This window comes from Centropristis striata, chromosome 17 (genome assembly GCF_030273125.1).
Source record: "Centropristis striata isolate RG_2023a ecotype Rhode Island chromosome 17, C.striata_1.0, whole genome shotgun sequence".
Classification (NCBI taxonomy): Eukaryota; Metazoa; Chordata; class Actinopteri; order Perciformes; family Serranidae; genus Centropristis; species Centropristis striata.
In genome coordinates, this window is record NC_081533.1 from 3,322,674 (window position 1) to 3,340,964 (window position 18,291).

The following is an 18,291-nucleotide window of genomic DNA, read 5'->3' on the forward strand; positions in this document are numbered from 1 at the left end:
GAGTGATAAATATGGAAAGTATCTATTTAGGATCATCAGTGTCAGATTCAAACCAGCGACCCTCCAGTTAGCAGCCTGGTTCCTCACCTCTAGGCCACGGACTGCCCTATGTTAGAAACACAAAGGGTCTGCATGAGAATTATTTGAAACCACAAGTTCAGTGTTCTCGGTTCAGCTCTATTTTCACAACATAAGATTTGCAAAATGAAATGCAGTTGTGGCCACCCTCCACCTGAAATAATAACATATTTTAATTTAAAATTGATTAAAACATTTAACTATAGACAGGATGTAAAAACATCTTGTTTCCAGAAAGAGAAGCAAAATTACACAAATGCCAATTATACACCAGTTAACTAACAATATTATATATTTTCTTCATACTGTTTAATCTCCATGACAAACACATCTACATGGTTTTGTTTCCCCTTTTGTAAAGTGTGTGCTAACAGGGGAAAGACAACGAACATTCAAAGTACTTTATATAAAACAATAAAAGCATTAAGAGGAAATGCAAAACTGACACATTATAAAGAGCCGAGTTCAGCTCATTTTCTTCCACTGACGGTAATATTAAGAAACATTAAAATCCAGACGAAGGAGCTGCTTCATGTGAGCAGCATTTTACTGTTGTCAGCATAGGGCTCATTTTAACTACAGAATATGCTGTTATCTACTAATTTATTGAGGAATTTAACAAATGATTCCTTAGTTAGAAATAAAAAGTATTTAAAACATGCTTTTCTTTAAGTAATTTTAATACAAGATAACATATAGAAAAAATACAAAGATTATGATGAGTATACAAGTCAGACAAGAATATCAATCATGTAGAAACAGAGTCACATCTCACTGTTCAGCTGGATAGGGACAGAGTTCTATCAGCCAAATAGGATCAAGAAGATCTGACCAAGTTACAAGAATTCATTGAGTTGATGGTCCGATGGCACGCAGATGTTATTTGCAGAGAGACGCACTTTGTCCCTCCAAGCTGGAGACGTGTGATGATCCATGTTTGGTTAGTCAGTGCAGATGTGAACATCTGTATCGATCCAGACATATAAACATGTTTTCCAGCAGTAATGCAAACACTGCTGACGTGGAGAACTTAACTCAAAGGAACTGAAGTTACAGAGTTTATCAAATCAATATATCCCCATCAATATATATGGCAAGATTAAAAAAAAGTCAACAAATTTAAATAAAATAAAAATTCTAAATATAAAAACATAACACAGAATAAAAATCCAGATAAAAAATGTATTTTTTCCAGTTTTTTAATCCTGGATTCATGTAAGAATCTTCAATAATTGAACATTTAAAAAAAATTCATGTTAAATCTCAACTGGTAAAATAACTAAAGATGCCAGTTAAATGTAGTGCATAATGAGTATAGAGTGATTTAAAATGGAAATATTGAACTTACGACTCCCAAAAAACGTTGCTTAAGTACAGTACTTGAACAAATGTGATGAGTTACATTCCAGCACAGATTACAGGCTGTGCAGGTTTTAATGATATTTATTGTGTTACTGGTGTCAGATCATTAATAATAATGACCATGTTGATGCTGAGAATGAAAGTAACAATAGATCAATGTTTAAAATGATATTTTGATTTTTTTCATAATTCCACAAGAATAAAGGCTTGTTCAGTCTAAGTTTGAACTCTGGAGTGTTTTTGTGTCTCTGTTTATTCATCTCCTCTTCCTCCTCACTGGATCAAACCACCTCAGTCAGACTCAGTTACTGCTGTCAGTCTTTAATTTCAGAGAGAAGTTCAGAATAAAACAACACAGTACATGGAGAGGAGGCATGAAGAAACAGCTGGCGTGGCTCTAAAAACACTTAGAAAGACTTTGTGTGAGTGTGCTGATGTGTTTTAAGGGTACCAATCCAGGAAAACTTTTTCCCACATATTTCGCACCAGTACGGTTTCTCCCCATTATGAACACGTCGGTGAGAATCAAGGGAATTACGTTTTGAAAATGTTTTCCCACATTGTTCACACCAGTACGGTTTCTCTCCAGTGTGAACACGTCTGTGGCATTTTAGATGATCTGTGGAGACAAAGGTTTTCTGACATTGGTCACAGCTGTACGGTTTCTCTCCAGTATGAACGTATTGATGTTTTTTCAGGTTACATGCCGTGGAAAAAGCTTTCCCACACTGGTCACAGAGGTACAGCTTCTCTCCAGTGTGAATGAGTTCATGCCTTCTCAGGTGACGTGTCTGAGTGAAAGAATTCCCACACTGATCACAGCTGTACGGCTTCTCTCCAGTGTGAATTCGTTTATGCTGTCTCAGGTTCGGTGAGTTGTTGAAAGCTCTCCCACACTTATCACAACTGTACAGTTTTTCTCCAGAATGAATGAGTTGATGTTGTTTCAGGTTACCTGCCCGATTGAAAGCTTTCCCACACTGGTCACAGCTGTACGGCTTCTCTCCAGTGTGAATGCGGTGATGCCGTTTTAGGTCCCGTGCAGTGGTGAAAGTGTTCCCACACTGGTCACAGCTGTATGGCTTCTCTCCAGTGTGAATGCGTTGATGCTGTTTCAGGTGCTGTGCAGTGGTGAAAGAATTCCCACACTGGTCACAGCTGTACGGGTTCTCTCCAGAGTGAATTAGTTTATGTTGTCTAAGGCTCTGTGTCCAGGTGAAAGCTTTCCCACATTGGTCACAGCTGTACGGCTTCTCTCCAGTGTGAATGCGTTGATGCTGTTTCAGGTGCTGTGCAGTGGTAAAAGCTTTCCCACATTGGTCACAGCTGTACGGCTTCTCTCCAGTGTGAATGCGTTGATGCCGTTTCAGGTGCTGTGCAGTGGTAAAAGCTTTCCCACACTGGTCACAGCTGTACGGCTTCTCTCCAGAGTGAATTAGTTTATGTTGTCTAAGGCTCTGTGCCCAGGTAAAAGCTTTCCCACATTGGTCACAGCTGTACGGCTTCTCTCCAGTGTGAACCCGTAGATGTATCTTTAAACTTCCAGCTGTTGTGAAGGATTTGTCACAGAGCTGACAGCGGTGATGTTTGAGTCCCTCTCTTTCCTCCTGTTTCTATAGCAACAGACAGAAAGAGAGAGAGGGTCAGTGAGATGCCATGGTGGAGCAAGTTATCTAAAACCATCAATAATATTTAGAGCACGTCTGTGTAACATAACCCTCAATGTTCCAGTGTGAACTGTTGGTTATAACCTGCTGCGGTGCCCCTTGTCAGTGTGGTCTGCAGCAACCCAACAAAAGAACTGGGTTATCTTTGGCCTAAAAGGGGGATGTTCAACAAGTCACGGTGCCCATCATGCCGTCCCCCTCGCTGCACTGAGACACTCTGACCATGACATGGTCCTCCTGATTCCTGCACACAGGACGACACTAAAGCTCTGGAAGCCTGTTGTGAGGACAACAAAGAAGTGGACCAGCATGGCCGTGGAGGGTCTTCAGCCATGTTGGACTGTACTGTCTGGGACGTTGTCAGGTCTGCTAGCAACAGTCTGGATCAGTTCACAGAGGCTGTGACATCACACATCTGCTTCTGTGAGGACAGCTGAGAACCATCAAGCGCCAGGGAGAGTTAAAACAACGACAGACCCTGGATCACAGCCAGGCCCAGACAGTTATGGTTGGAAAAGGAGGAAGCATTCAGGAGTGGGGACAGGGACAGGTTTAAAGAGTCAGAGTACACGTTTAGCAAGGCTAAGAAGCTAAAGGCCAGCACTCTGAGAAGCTCCAACACCAGCTCTCAGCCAACGACTCTGCTTCTGTCTGCAGAGAACAGAAAGATCATGACCTACAAACCTACAGACTCCACTCCATGAATAATGTTCACCTGGCCAACAGACTGAACGAGTTCTACTGTTGATTTAAAAGACACTGGGACAGAGCTGACTAGGGTTGTCAAAAGTATCAATACTCAAAAAAGTATCGATACTAAAACGTTGTATCCGGACACGATACTCATTTTCAAATCTATCGATACCTAGCCAAGGAATGAACACTTAAGTTAAGTTATTGTTATTTTTTTATCAAGCTTGCCTAATATTGTGCACAGCATACAACCTCAAAATATTGTTCTAATTGTTATTGTTTATTGTATTTATTTATTTTTTGCACTACCTCAGACCTGAAGCTTGTTATCATAGTTGCAGTTTCTTTTCCACAACTGTTTTTTATTATAAATATTTAACCTGTGCTTCTGTTCATTTTTACATGTTGCATTTTTCTTGTTGATAAAAATATTTCTGTTAAATTTTGGGGTCTTTAGTTTTATCCTTGTGGTATCGAAAATGGTATCGAGTATCAAATATTTTCCTGAGTATCGGTATCGAGTTGAAAATTTTAGTATGGTGACAACCCTAGAGCTGACACACTCCACCAGCTCCAGCCCAGGAGCTCCACCTGCACCACCTCAGCAGGGGCCAAGGCCTCTCCACTTCTGCCCACCTCAGCCTCCCCCCAGACTGCAGTACCTCCACCATTATCCCCGTCCCCCCAAAAAACAAGGACCACAGAACTAAATGACTACAGCCCCGTCGCCCTGACCTCTGTGGTTATGAAGTCCTTCAGCTCCTTGTTCTGTCACACCTCTAATCCACCACAGACCCACTCCTGGACCCCCTGCAGTTCACCTACAGAGCCAGCAGGTCTTTTTTATATGTACATCTGCAGAAATGACTCAAATACTCTGAATGATCTGAAGATGATCATCTGATATATTAATTCTCTTCAACTGATATATTAATTCTCTTCTCTTCTCAGACAAGAAGTCAGAGCTGCAGAGTAAACAGAGGGAGGAGGAGAGGGATCCCCAGGTCAGGTCACTGCTCAAGAATATCAGGGAGCTGATTTATAGAAGTGAAAGGAAGATTTGGTCATCTCCAGCATTAGTTTGTGTTATTTTTCAAAGTGAAATTGGTCATCATAGTTGTAATTTTAGCAGACTTATTAAATATATACAATCCAGCCAATAAATCTAAATTAATGATTTTACTGGAACTGAGAAATATATACCTATGTAAAGATATATACCTCAAACCTGACATATAAATATGGCTGAATATAATAACTCGTTTGTGTTAACTGTCAAAGGAACATTAATATTCCTATATTCATTTTTTAAGTAAAAAATACAATACTGGCCCTGTATTTACTTGGTATCAGATTGATACCACATTTTGCAGTGTCTCCCACCACTATAGTGAACTTCATTACCCAGCATGCTTAGCGGCCGAGCGGCGGGAAAGCAGCAGCGGAGAAAAGCAGAGAGCGCGCGGCCAGGACGTGAGTTGTAATGTGTGTTTTGATGAATAAAAGAAGAGCTTTTATAATTATTAACACGCCTGTTTGTTTACTAACTAAAGTAAAGAAACGAACGGAAACGAAAGTTCTGTCTTCACCGACTTACATTCACACAAACATGTCGCCATGTTTGTGTTCAGGAACAGAGAAGAGTTTTATGCTGCATCCCAAAGCCCTTAAGTTTCGCCTCCTCTATCCTCTGTCCTCGCTTGAACCGGAAGTTCTTTCGCGGGCGCCATCTTTAAGACCGTCCCAAAGCCCTTATTTGTGATCGGAGGATAGAGGATAGAGGATAGAGGAGGCATATCGGAGGAGGCACAAGCGAGGATACACGAGAGAATCCTATGCGGAAGTCTTTTAGCGGTGGCCCCGCCCCCTGACTCGTTGAATAGATGCAGCAGCTGATCGGACTGATGTTATACATCAACATCGCTGTAGTTTGATACCGGAGTGAAGACAGATCACAGATTAAACTAAAGTGTGTCACCACAAGTTTTATATTTTATTTATATGATTCACCATGTAATTAAAATCTGTTTTATTGTGACTCTGAACAACAAAAACACCACAAACATATTTCTACATTTATAATAAATTAAGAGAAACATCGCTCTAGAAGTTATTTTCCTTTTTCCTTTTTTTCCTTTTCGTGATCTGTTTTTTCCACCGTACAGATTTATTATGGATATTATTAAAGTAAAAAAGAAAACAAAACAGTAGAGAGTCTGAGAGTCTGTCTGTCAGCAAGAAACACTTTTACATCGTTTGTCATTTTCATCAGTCCCACGCGAGGCTGATCATTACTGAGTGACATAATTTACATTTTACCTTCATCATCTAACCTAATAAAATATTGGCCGGTGTTCAGCGGACACAATCATGTTCTGGTATATTAAATAATTAATTTATCACCAGGATCGTCTACTACGACGGCGTATTAGGGCAATATACGAAATAAATAAATAAATAAATAAATAAATAAATAGGAACCCAGGGGAGAGGGACCCAGCCACCATGGCATGATTAAAAACAGATAACATGAGGTGATGTTACGACATCACCACATTTCATTCCTTTCTACCTGCGGGATGTCTCTTCTTCTCCATCACTCGCTCTGTTTAAGGTGTTTTATCAGAATGATCTGACTGACGCTCCTCCTCCTCGCGTTCACACGGAGCGCTGTCTCTCTTTCAGACCTCCTCTGCTTCTTGTTGACAGTTACAGTGTAACGTTCGTCTAAACTTTTTTCACAGCAGCAGGTTTATTGTTCCCAGCCTTCATTCCTCACGGTCATCCTCATGTTATGCGTCTTTACGCTGCCATGGAGCCGGGTTTATGGAATCTTTATTCATCTTTTTGAAGTGTGTGTGTGTGTGTGTGTGTGTCTGTGTGTGTATGTGTGTGGCACCGGACGGACCCAGTGAGGCATGGACCAGTTTTACCCCCCTCCCCCGGGTCCGTATTTTTTTTCATACTTGGCCCTAATAGTCGTCCTAATACAGCAGCAAATAATAATTAATAAATTATATAAAGGCATTCCCGTGACCCTGAGCTGGACACAGTTCACAGTATAAATACACAATGGAGGTTGTTATTCATGTGCAGGTGTTTGTTAAACAGAGAAAACACTTATTATTATTATTATTATTATTATTATCATCAGTGCATGTCTCCAGCTGTTAAAGCGACTGACAGCTGATCCAGCTGTGATCTGCTGCCGCCGTCATTAGAAACGGACGTCGCTTCACGTGACGCTCCGGACGGAAGGACGTCCCATTTGTCTTAAATCGTTTCTCCTCTCCTCGCTTCCCTCACTTGCGTCTCTCCATGCATCCCCGGTGGGCGGGACTAAGACGCAAGTGAACGGCGCAAGTGAGGGATGCAGGGATGCGAAATAGACGACATGGGACGCACCCATAGTGTGTGAACAGGATGAACTCTGACCTGAACATGTGAGACCTCCTGCTCCTGCTCCTGCTCCTGCTCCTGCTCCTGCTCCTGCTCCTGCTCCTGCTCCTGCTCCTGCTCTCCGCTGGGACTGCTGCTGAACTCACTCTGGATCTCTGACTGGACGGAGCGTCTCGTTAAGCCCCGCCCACATCCGGTCACATCTTATTATTATTGATTGATTGATTGATTGATTGATTGATTGATTGATTGATTGATTGATTGATTGATTGATTGATTGATTGATTTCAGTCTATTATTTATTTATTTATTTATTTATTTATTTCAGTCTATTATTTATTTATTCATTTATTTATTTATTCATTTATTTATTTATTTATTTATTTATTTATTTATTTATTTAGTTATTTATTTGCAAACAGCTTTCAGGATCATTAGCGCCACCTTCTGACAGTTAAACTTGCCACATCAGTAGTCATTTTTAAAAACAGATTAAAAACCTCTTTTCTCTACAGCATTTGGTTGAATTGTGTGCATGTGTGGTTGTGGGAGTGGGTGCACATGTGTGAGTAAGTAAGTGTATATGTGGTGAATATGGAATAGCTTGTCTACCTGCACTCTTCAATTAATTTGTAATCGATTTGTTTGATTTTTCTGTGTTTTTTTGTTGTTGTTGTTTTTAACTGTAATTTGTGTATTGTGAAGCACATTGAGTCTGCCTTGTGCATGAAATGCGCTCTATAAATAAAGTTGAATTGAATTGAATTGAATTGACTGTGGATCGGAGTGAACTCATGATTTTACTATAATCATGGAAACAATTATTAATAGACCATTATTATTAGACCTTTGTTATCTTCAGTTTCTTGTTCATTTTAATGTCTGGTACAACTAAAGGTTCATTTGTTTGGATAAATAATATGATAACAACAAGCTGATAAGAGTTTAATTTAAGAGCTGATACCTAGATATTTTCCATTGCTTTCTTGATAATGATTTTGGTTATTATCATAAAAACCATGTTAAACGTCTAGATAAAGCTCTTAAATTAAGCTCTTATGAGCTATTTTTGTTGTTATCATTTTATTTGTCCAAACAAATTTACCTTTAGTTGTACCAGGCATTAAAATGAACAAGAAACTGGAGGGTGGTCGAATATTTTTTTACATGACTGTACATGAATAGAATAAAAATAAACAATAAATAACGTTCCTATATTCTATATTATGTTCTGTTTTCTGAAAACCTCGAGTATGTTAACCCTGAAATGAGTGAAACTCAGCTCCGGCTGAAAAACATCTACTGCACATTGAAATAGCCACTGAATTATTTTTATGAATATGATTAAAATGAAATACAGTCCTGCCTGTTTGAACAATGTTCTTATTTTTAATTTCCAGCTGCTTCCACGTCAGGATCACAACTAAAGGAAATAAAGTTTAGGTTTAATACCATTTCACCAGTTTCTACCTGTAATATTAAACATGTGATGAGCAGAAACATTCCTTTGTTCTGATTGGCCGTCCAGGGTGTAGTCCCGCCCCTCGCCTATTTATGTCAGCTGCGATTGGTCCAGCCAATGAGTGAGTGACTGTCCAAATCCTCTTTGTTGTTAATATTTTAACATCTTCAGCTGTTTGTGTATCCATGACAATAATAAAAATGATACATTTTCATATATTTGACTTCTGTTGGTTTTATTTACAAGCTGAATAACTTAATTCAATACAAATGATATATTTGTGGTAACAATTTAACAAATCATTCAAGTTCAACAGTCAGTTAGTGCAACAGATAATTTTATAAAATACTACAGCAGCTCAAAAATGGTGCAGAATTGAAAAGTCACACAGAAATGACATACTTTCAAAGAGGCATTGCAATATGAGAGGATCAGATCATAATTCAGATCAGACATGAAACATTTAAAGTAAATGTAGCAGATGAAATGAGAGCAGAAGATCTTTGTGATCATCAGCTCCATTTAAAGGTCTGATGGTGTAAATGATGAGAGCTGTAACCTGCAGACAGGTGAGACTTTCTAAAGCAGAGCAGCTCCCTTCAGTAAAGAGCTCCCTCTGCTGCTCCTCACCACTAATAACAACTTGTTGATACTCAGAGATTTTTCTTTTGAACACAATGAAAGAAAGAAATAACAGACAAGAAATAGCAGCACAAATAAAAACAAATTAAAAAAGGAGTATTTCAGTTTAAATTGCACAATACAGAAATAAAAAAGTTATCTTATGTGAATATATATATATATATATATATATATATATATACATATTTAATTTTCTAAAACTTTAAGAAACCCCTAGAGGTTGTCTCTCGTTGTTTCTTTGGTTATGACTTTATTACCTGGCAGTAATAAAACCATAGTACGCTGCAACATATAAAATCATTACACCAACTCCGAAACCTCCCACTCCACCACAGAGAACCAGTAGAACTGCTGCTAGTAACACTGTCAGTCCACTGAAGAGAAAATAATCTCCCCGAGCCTCTGGTTGTGGTCTCACTGTCGCTCTCTGAGGTTTGGGCTCATCAGCAGCTGCTGGAAAGGACAGAAAATAAACTCAGCGGGTTGGAGGAGAGGAAACCTTTTTTTAATTGAAAAGAATAAATATATTCGTATTCTAAGTCAGTGATTGAAAGCCAGTCTGTCTCATCTAATTCAGCCTCATAGTGCTGCAGTGTTTTTACTGAGTAAAAGAATCAAACATCTGCAACTTTCATTTATCAAATACTTTTACTGAATCACTTACCAGTGATGTTGAGGTGCCATTCAAAATTATTACTTCCATTGAGCTCTTCACACAAATAATCTCCAGAGTCACTGATCCTGAGTCTGGACACATGAAGTCTGAGTCGTCCTTCTCTGAGGACGTCGTCGTCAAACTGGACTCGTCCTGCAAACTGTTGATCCTGAGACTCTGAGACCTCAACACCTTCATGTAGATGAAACAGGAATAAAGGTCTGAGTTCAGCTAACAGCTGGCAGAAGATAAAAAGGCGTTTGGTTGAAGCTTCAGGTTTGGTGGTGAAGGTCCACTCCAGTGTGATGTTCTGGTTCTCCTCTGCCTGATAGGAGCTCTGAGTCACATTCACTACAAATGTTCCTGCTGAGGAGACAGAGAGGGAAAGTGAGGAGCAGACAGACTTTCTTCTTCTTTGTGGATAATAAAGTGAAGGAGTAAACTAACCAGAGACACAGGAGGTCAGGCTGAGGAGCAGCAGGATGCTGCAGATCATCTTCTCCCTGTGAGAGGAGACAGAGGTGAAGAGTCACACACACATGAGCTCAAAGTTCACACATTACAGGTGTCATGTGACACATATTTATCTGTTAAATTAGAATAATAGATCAGTTGTGAGATGTGTGCATGCAGGTAATGTGATGAAATGCAGGTGAATAAGATGAAAGTAACTAAGAAACAAAAGCAACTAAACCAAACAAAGACAGTGACTGTGGCGGAGAGAGAGAGAGAGAGAGAGGGAGAGAGAGGGAGAGAGAGAGAGAGAGAGAGAGAGGGAGAGAGAGAGAGAGAGAGAGAGAGAGAGAGAGAGAGAGAGAGGGAGAGAGAGCACTAAATCTGGGGGAAATGATCTTGCTGCATGGAGAGAAAATTTCACTTCACAAGATTCATTACATTAAGATTATTAAATCTAGAAATAAGCATGTTGAACGCTTAAAGTAAGAAATTGACTCTTAAAACAAGATAGATTATCTAACACTTCTAAAGAACCAAATAATCATCAGGTCACTCTGCTCGGGCCAGTTCATTGCTGGTTGCAGCTTTAATTTATCTTGTTTTAAGAGTTAATTTCTTATTTTAAGTGTTCAACATACTTATTTCTAGATTTAGTCATCTTAATTTAAGAAATCTTGTGAAGGTAAATTATCTGTCCATGCAGCAAGATCATTTCCCTCAGACTTACTGTTTTTATCTGGTTTTTAGACCAAACACCTTTTTTGCAGTGCACAGCTGAGACAGAGGAAACATGACACATACTTATTACAATGAGCAAAGATACAGCAGTGTGTTTCTGACACTAGATGGCGCCAGTTTTCAACTGAGAAAGAGGAAATATGAAGCTGGAGGACGGTGACTCAAAGCTGCAGACTATAAACGGACTGACTTCTTCAACATGAACTCACTTTCTACAGACGGTTTAGAGGCAGATCTCAATTCTTCTACCTTGTGTTACTTCCCATTAGATCATATCTTTAATATAAATGTTGTATAAAATATGAGACAAATCTAGACTCAGCTTGTATCCATTCTCCATGATCTGTGTTTGTTATTCTACATGACAGAGCAGCCTGTTAAACATATACTCGGTCTAAAAAAAGATATTGGCATCAGCCCCCCCCTCTCCCTCAGGCTGCAGCAGCTCTGCTCTCTCAGTTTCCTCTCTGGTTATGAAGTGAACTTCCTCGTCAGTTTTGGTTCCCAGTTCAACTTAAAGTCATCAAATCTTTCTGCAGCAACATTAAACATCATAAACTAGAGACAGCTGCAGTTTTCAGAGCAGTGCATGATGGGAAGGTTATTTCTCTGTGACAGAGAGAGATCCGGAGCTGAAGGGAGACATGCAGGAAAGGACTCGGAGCCGGATCCGATCCCGGACCGCCGGCTTACAAGGACGAAGCCTCATGTGGTCTGAGCTTTAATAATTCAGGGAGATAAAACAGTAACAAACATTGAGTGTGATTCTCAGTTTGTCTTGTATTTCTGTCAACATCAGCTGTTGAACTTTTAGCTCATTGACCAACACTTGAACTCATTCTCTGCTTACTAAATACACTCAGACTGTTTCTTTTTTATTAATGAGATATCTTAATTTAAACCTCCTCCAGGGTTTGATCTTAAAGCTTTGTTGTCGACATCAGTTTAAAGCCTTTTTTCTTGTAGGAAGAAATAAACAAATCATTCAGTTCAACAGTCAGTTAGTGCAGCAAATTAATTTAATAAAATCCTTCAGCAGCTCAAAAATGATGCAGAATTGAAAAGAAAAAATTTTAATTATTTGAGTTTGTTTAAAAAAATACAAATTTTCCAGCAACTTTGGATTTGACACTAAAAGTTTTTATTTATCACTTTATAGAAACACATAAACATCAATTCACCAGTTGAGGAAGCAGAGAGTCTCTAAACATGTCAGCAGCTGGAACAGAGGCTGCAAGAAAACACAAAACAACCAGACATCTAAAACGCTGATGTAATTCACTTCTCACAGTATTTACTCTGCTCATCAGCCAGGAAAACAAGTCTGAGCCCGACTGCCAGGTGAAATCCCAGTCACGTTCAGTCAAAATGTGCAACAGAGTGGCCTGTTGTGCAGGTATAAGGCACAGGTTAACTTTCTGCAGCTTGACATTCAAGTATTGGCAGTGTGGAAAATGATGGTGCACAGTTTAGTTGTCAGGTCCCCCATCCTTATAACAACAGTAAAACAAGGAGGGAGAAGTTATGAGAGGAACATTTGATGCTGATGTGATTCACTTTTCACTGTTAGAATGTGTTTGCTCTGCTCGCAGCTCAGCAGCCAGCCACTGACTGCTACCGGCAGCCTGCCAGCCTTTTCAAGGTTTAGGCAGTTAGTCTGCAGCAAACCTTAACCACACAGGATGTGTTGGCAAACAACCCTGTAACTACACCGGTCCAACGAAATGAATGGCCACGACTCACACAGATGTCTCAAAGCTTTATTTTCATCTGGTGTATCTTCAGCAGACACCGTGAAAACTACAATAAATAAAGACATACAAGTTTGAAAACACATGCAACTCCCCCTCACTGTTAATTATCATTGTAAACATATAAACAGAAAGTTACAGTGTGCGCCACTTGGACCACATGTAGAATTGTTGCTCTACTGCTCTGACCCATAATGCAACTGAACCATAACAAAACTGACCCGGCCTCACATTTCCACCTCACATTTCCCACAATGCCAACAAATCAGACCCTTATATTTCACAATAAAAGTCCCTCAAAAGGAAATACATTTAACCAAACATTTTATAAGACATATTAATAAACCATCTCATTTATTGTATTTTAATCACCTTTTAATAACCTTAGGAACCTGAATGACCATGAATATGTATAAAACAAAAACAAGCACATATAAATATATATAAATATAAATCTAGTAATTTCCAGAACCAATTAGTGGGTATCTGTAACTCTCAGATTAAATCTGATACTTTGAACTCTCTGATCAGGTAGGTGTTATTTCCACTGAACTCATTTTACTTGTTCTCTACAAGTACAACTACTTTATGAATAGGACGTTCAAGAATGGATGTGGCATTAACTCGTTGACCATCCTTATTGAGCCTTCGATTTCCTGTCTGTAAAGTCACCTTTCTCACTAGTCCATCTTCATCTTCACAAACATTTAGTACTTGTCCAAGTTTCCACACATTGCGAGGAATCTCCTCCTCCTTTACAATGACAATATCTCTATTGATCAGCTCTAACTTATTGTTTTTTTTTTTTTTTTTTGTATTTGAAAACTGATTCTGAATCTAGAATAAAGTGATTTTGAGGAAATATCACCGTGTTTAAGCTTTGTTTTGGTATGTTTTTCTACCGGAAGGTAAAACTTCAACAATAATGTACAATTTCTTTCTATGATAAATTACGGATTTTTGGCGATTTTGTCATGATTTCTCTCGTCTGGTCTGGAAGCATCAAAGTTGTTGTTATTGATATCTGCTGATGTGTTCTGACTTACAGTTTGATGACCTGCCAGACAACTATTCTGTCCGTGGTAGAACATTTAATTTGTTCAAGTTGTTGATTAAAATGTTTCCTCTACTTCACCTGGTGGACTGTAACTTTTATCAAATCCACCTCTGAAGCAGAAAGCTTGTTTTTTACACAGAAAGTAACTTTAACAAAGAGTGAACAGAGCTGCTGCTGTCAGTCCCAGTCCACAGTAGAGGAGCATCCTTCCTCCACTCTCTGGTTGTGGTCCACTTCCTGTTGGAGGAGGATCTGTTCCCTGACTTGGTGTGTTTGGTGTCTCAGGAGTGATGGCTCCAGTTTATCATGTGGAGTTTAACCTCTGGAGCCGTCTAGTGAAAGCAAAGTGTGGTGTCAGGAAACATGTTTCAGCAGGAGGAACCCTGAGGAACCTGCAGGCTGCTGTCACACTATGAACCATTTCATGGAACTTTACACTTTTACTCCACTACATTTAGCTGACAGCTTTAGTTACTTTGAGGTCAAAATTTAACATGAAAAACATGATCAATATAAAGTCATTTTTCATTTTTATATACATTTAACCACATTAACTGGATATTAATATATAAAAATAAAAATAAAAATACCTGGACAACACAAACATTCTTCTTCCATAAATACACCAGTAATAATAATAAAACAACAATATTTGGAATATATAAAACAATCTTTCTGCATATTTACTGCAGTAAAGTAATCTGATTACTTCTTCCACCACTAACATGAATATAATAAATATCACTCTGAGTTCCTTTAAAAACACATTGTGGCTCCATGATAACAGGCTCCATGCAACAGAACATGAGCATCAAAAACTTCCTCATGTTGTTGTTAAAACATAAAGAAAAGCTGTCAGATTGATTCAAGTGTTGAAATGTCTCTTTACTGACAGAATAAAACACATTATTATCTGTTAAATATCACCACATACTAAATCTTTACAGCAGGATTCATATAATTAAAATAGAAAATATATTCTTACATTGCCTTGTGTTGAAGTTTGCACGTCCTCTGGTCCGAGTTCAGAATCCTTAAAACAATAAAACACTGAGGAAGAAGTTATCAGAGGATCATTTCATGCTGGAGTGATTCACTTCTGACAGTAAGAATATCTCCATGTGTCTGTTCTGCATCATCACGATCATAAGACAGAGTGAAAGATTTATACTCCACGACTCAGTGAAGAATCCTTGTTGATACATAGAGGTAGTTTACTGAAGCATGGAGTCTGTACTTCTTTACAATATGAGTTTTACTTACTTTGTTCTTTATATGTCACTTTATACTTATAATCCACTACATTTTAGCATGTCGATTTTTGTCAAAAATGGCAAAATGTATGTATTAGAGCATAATATGGCCAGAAGTGACAGAAAAACACAATTTATGGGATGTTCAAAATGAATAAAAATACTACTTTTGTCAAAAATTGTACAATTTTAAAATGCTTAAAATTGCCCAATTATTGTCTGTTGATACATATTAGAGCAAAATAGCGCCAGAAATGACAGAAAAACACATTTCATGGAATGTTGAAAAAAATGGGGGTGGGGGGTGGGGGGGGGGCTTTACTATCGCATGTTGTTTTTTGTCAAAAATGGTCATATTTCATAATGACGAAAAATGCTTAAAATGACTGTGTTATAGTCTGTTGATACATGTAACAGGGTGGCTTTTTCATAAATCACAAAAAAAAACCACCATATTTTGGGATCTACAAAATTTTACAAAAAAAGTCATACTATAGCATGTCTCATTTTTTTGTGAAAATTCATACAAATTTTAAATGTCCTGATACTCTCAAAAATGGTCTTATTATAGTCTGTTGGTACATGCAGTGGGTTGGTTTTCCAGATTAACAGAAAAACAAAAATAATCATTTATCATAAGTTGAAAAAGTAAAAAATGTGGTCATTCTGTTGTTTTTCCAAAAAATGCATAAAAGAGATTTAAAATAGCTTGTTGGTCGTACTAAATGTATAATACGTCCAAAACTACTGTAAAATAGGACAGTTATAGCTCAGTGAGGTTTGAATCTTATGAATTTTGAGTCTTGTAAAATTCATAGTATACTGTCTCATTAAAAAGTAATTTTACATACTTTTGGATTGATTGATTGATTGATACTTCATTCATCCACATGGAAAAATTCAGATCTATAAGCTCCTGCATTGATCTGTCAGAACCAACCAGTGGGGCTGTTTGACTTCTTACTGTCCATGTTCAGCCTCAAAACTCACTGCAGCTCATAAGGATCAAACCTACAACCTTCTGTCTCCCTGAGTGATCTCCTCTGACACCCAGCTGCTGCTTTTGGTCCTATTTGACTTCTTCATTGTAGTGTTAGACTTTAAAAACTAACTTTCTGTCATGAGGTTTGAACCAACAACCTTCTGTCTTCTAGTCAGTCTGCTATCACACTGAGCTGACACACCCCAATACTTCGTTGGTCATAGTAAGAGCCTAAACGTCCAAAATTATATAAAATACAAACAAAATTCTTGTATGTCCAACAAAACAAAAAAAATAATTTTAATAGTACGTAGTTTTTTGTCAAAAATTGTGTTTTTTTTAAATGCCTAAAAATGCTTAAAATAACTTTATTATAGTCTGTTGATACAAATTAGAACATAGTTTGTCCAAAAATTACAGAAAAACACCATATTATGGGATCTCGAAAAATTGGACCCAAAAAAAAAGTCATACATGTCATTTTTTGTCAAAAATTGTCAAATTTTAAAATGCCTAAAAATGCTTATAATATCATATCATATCATATCATGTCATTTGTCAAAAAAAAACACAATTTTATTGGATGTCCAAAAATTGGATAAAAAAGTGATATGTCTATGCCTAGAAATGCTTAAATTACTTTATGATAGTCTTTTGATACATATTAGAGTGTAGTTTGTACAGAAATGTCAGAAAAACACCACATCATGGGATGTCCAAATATTAAAAATAAAACAAAAAAACTAGTAGTTTGATTACAGTTGACTGCTCCCCAACACTGATTATTCTATTGTTCACAGCTCAGCAGGGCAATGAGAAGGCTTCATAAAATGAAGAAAAAAAAAAAAAAAAAAGAATTCTGAAATTTAGAAAGTATGCATAATGCATGTTTTAGCCCCACGGAGCTCTTACATCCACATGTGGATTTATTCTGAGTCCTCCTCAAATGTGAGACAGTGAAGACACCTAGTGGTCATTTTCTTCCAACTCTGATCGAGTCACCTGTAATGACATACTCCAGAGTTGTTTCAATGTCAGTAGTGTTCAATATTCATATGTAGTATTTTGTGTTGCTGCGTGTTACACCAGTATGAGTCTAGGGTAAAGAGAATGTAACACGACGCCGGTGTACTCAGGCAAATACAGATATTTATTGATTAACAGCAAAATTAACAAAAAGTAACAAAAGGAGAACCTTCTTCAGGCTAATAAAGTGATACTAAGTGAGGCAATGAACAAAGGGCGGTGGGTGGCGCCAACTCATAAAACAAACAAACTATTCAAAAACACAATAAACAAAAGAACTCTGGCTATCTACGCTGATTTCTACACGAACAAAAGTACATAAGTGCAACCACCCATAAACTAGTGAGCCTAACAAATGGAATAATCTAAGTGTGGTGCGAAGAAATGTGGAAAAGAAAAACTAAACCTAATGCCCAATAAACAGTAACAATTCGAGTGCCTCGATTTCTATACACACACTGGCTCTCAAATGCCTTTTACAACGAGAGACACTTAACACAAGGCCATACAAAGACAAAGAAGGGGCGTCCACAGCCGCGCAAACTGCTCTTAAGGCTGAGCTGGAGGCAGGTGCGGCAGGTGATTGGACGCCAGACCAATAGAGCGGAAGAGGGCGGAGCCAGGGGAACACTGCGACCTGCTGCCGGCATTTGGCGGAGGCGTTACCCAGCGGGGATTCCCTCTGACGGAGCCATTGACGTATGCTGCGGTCCTGAGGCACAAACAGAGCAAAACACACACAACGTACCCCAAGGACGTAACACTGCGTAAAAAATATTCTCTCTACTTACATATTTTTCACCTTCCTTTTCCTCACAGCTGTATTCTGTGTTTAACCCTAATTAGCACATATTAACATGCTAAAGTAAGATGGTAAAATGGTAATCCATATATCTGCTAAACATCAGAATGTTGTTATTGTGCTGTGATGAAAGTATGTCAAATGTTCAACTGCAGTGATGAGGCGGCGAACTTTAATCAGACAGCACAATGAGCAATCTATTTTTATTGAAGGCTTAAAACAATCTTATGATGTGGATATTAAAAAGAAAAAGGCTACTAATAATGCT

General features: G+C 38.2%; 1 protein-coding gene across 1 annotated transcript in view; it reads right to left on the reverse strand.

Moving 5' to 3' along the window:
• Positions 1-18,291, reverse strand: part of LOC131989529 (uncharacterized) — a 218,705-nt gene that overhangs the window by 178,512 nt on the left and 21,902 nt on the right. Inside the window, 1 exon segment of the mRNA XM_059354773.1 lies at positions 1,892-3,022. Coding sequence (XP_059210756.1) covers positions 1,892-3,022 — 1,131 coding nt within the window.